Source organism: Protobothrops mucrosquamatus, unplaced genomic scaffold (assembly GCF_001527695.2).
Source record: "Protobothrops mucrosquamatus isolate PMUCROS unplaced genomic scaffold, P.Mucros_1.0 scaffold2804, whole genome shotgun sequence".
In the NCBI taxonomy this organism is placed as follows: domain Eukaryota; kingdom Metazoa; phylum Chordata; class Lepidosauria; order Squamata; family Viperidae; genus Protobothrops; species Protobothrops mucrosquamatus.
Window position 1 is genome coordinate 73,646 of NW_015388839.1, and position 1,452 is coordinate 75,097.

Below are 1,452 nucleotides of genomic sequence, written 5' to 3' on the forward strand. Positions count from 1 at the left end.
GAAGACCAACATAAAACAAATTCTATATACATGTACAATTTTCTTCTCTATCCAACATAACATTGGAGTAGGATGTCTTCAATAGGCAACTGCTTTATAGTATTTCTTTGAACATTGCTGACTAATACTATATCACACTAGTGATTTACAGAATCTCGCCATTATTATTATTTACTGATGCATGTTCACAATGGAAAACACATTATTATTGTATAAATAATGCCTGCATATTATTACTTCACAGAAAGAGTAATGAAAGCTTGGAACCAACTTCCAGCGGAGATACTGGGTGAATCATCTGTAGCCGAGTTTTAAACATGTTTGGGATAAACATATGTCTATCATCTGACAAAAAAATTAAAAATAAATAAATAATAAATAAATAATAATAAAACAAAAAACCAAAAAACAATATAATTAAAAACAAATAAATGAATTTAAAAAACAAAAGCAAACAAACAAAAAAAACTTCAGAGGACAGACTCAGTGAAACCCTGGATCTTTTTCTGCCATCAGGTTTCTATGTCACTATGTTTCTATTTTCACAAATCAGTGCTTTCAAAATTCATCTTAGGAAGATTCATGGCAACTACATCATTTTCATCTAGTTTAGAGTCCCCTAAGAGCATGTATGGCAGGGTTTCCAACCAATGTTCCTTATAAAGAAAGTTGGTTCCAACTTCAGTTTATTCCAGAAAGTCATTGATTAAAATGCTGAACAGGAAAGGGAGGAGAGACCTGTGGAACTCAGTATCTTCTCTCCAAATCATCCATGAACCTTTTTTGGATGCAGTTATTCATTCAGCCAACTGTCAAGCTACTTAATAGAAGCATTTGGGCATGTCTACTGTCTACCACATTCTTGTGTACAAAACTAATATTTATTAAAAAGAAGGTAAAATCAGCCATGAATGCTGGTCTTTGACAAAAACATTCTAGTTCTTGTTCATTATTACAGCCAAATGCTACAACCTGTGGCTTGATATTCTGTTTGATGAACCTGCCTAGTACAGATGTCAAAGTTAGTTAAATTTAGCCTACGTGCTGCTTTTTCCTTTCTTTTGAAGATACGTATAATATTACACTTGTTCCATTATGAGGAAAGTATGTAAACATATTGCACTTTCTTTCCTTTTATGCCATTATATTTCAGACTATGGAACATACCTGAGCACTTGACACCAGCATCTTCTCCGTGGTTGCAGTTATGACGATACCATCCTCCATGAGAACATTCCTCCAATCTATCCTCTTTCCCGCTACAATTTACATCATCCAGAGTTATGTTTCCTGAGCCTTGACCAAAGAAAGCGCTTCCGTGTGCTGTGGCGGCGCTGCCACAATCGAGCTGTCTGCACACGACCTTTGCGTCCATTAAGTCCCAGGAATCATCACAGACGGTCCCCCACAATCCATTGCGTAAGACTTCAACACGTCCCTCACAGCTGTTTT

The 1,452-nt window shown here is 35.9% G+C and overlaps 1 protein-coding gene across 1 annotated transcript in view; it reads right to left on the minus strand.

Moving 5' to 3' along the window:
* Nucleotides 1-1,452, minus strand: part of LOC107296449 (deleted in malignant brain tumors 1 protein-like) — a gene marked incomplete at its 5' end in the record, with an annotated part of 20,094 nt that overhangs the window by 13,481 nt on the left and 5,161 nt on the right. Inside the window, one exon of the mRNA XM_015825799.2 lies at nt 1,168-1,445. Coding sequence (XP_015681285.1) covers nt 1,168-1,445 — 278 coding nt within the window. The remainder of the gene's footprint in view (nt 1-1,167; nt 1,446-1,452) is intronic.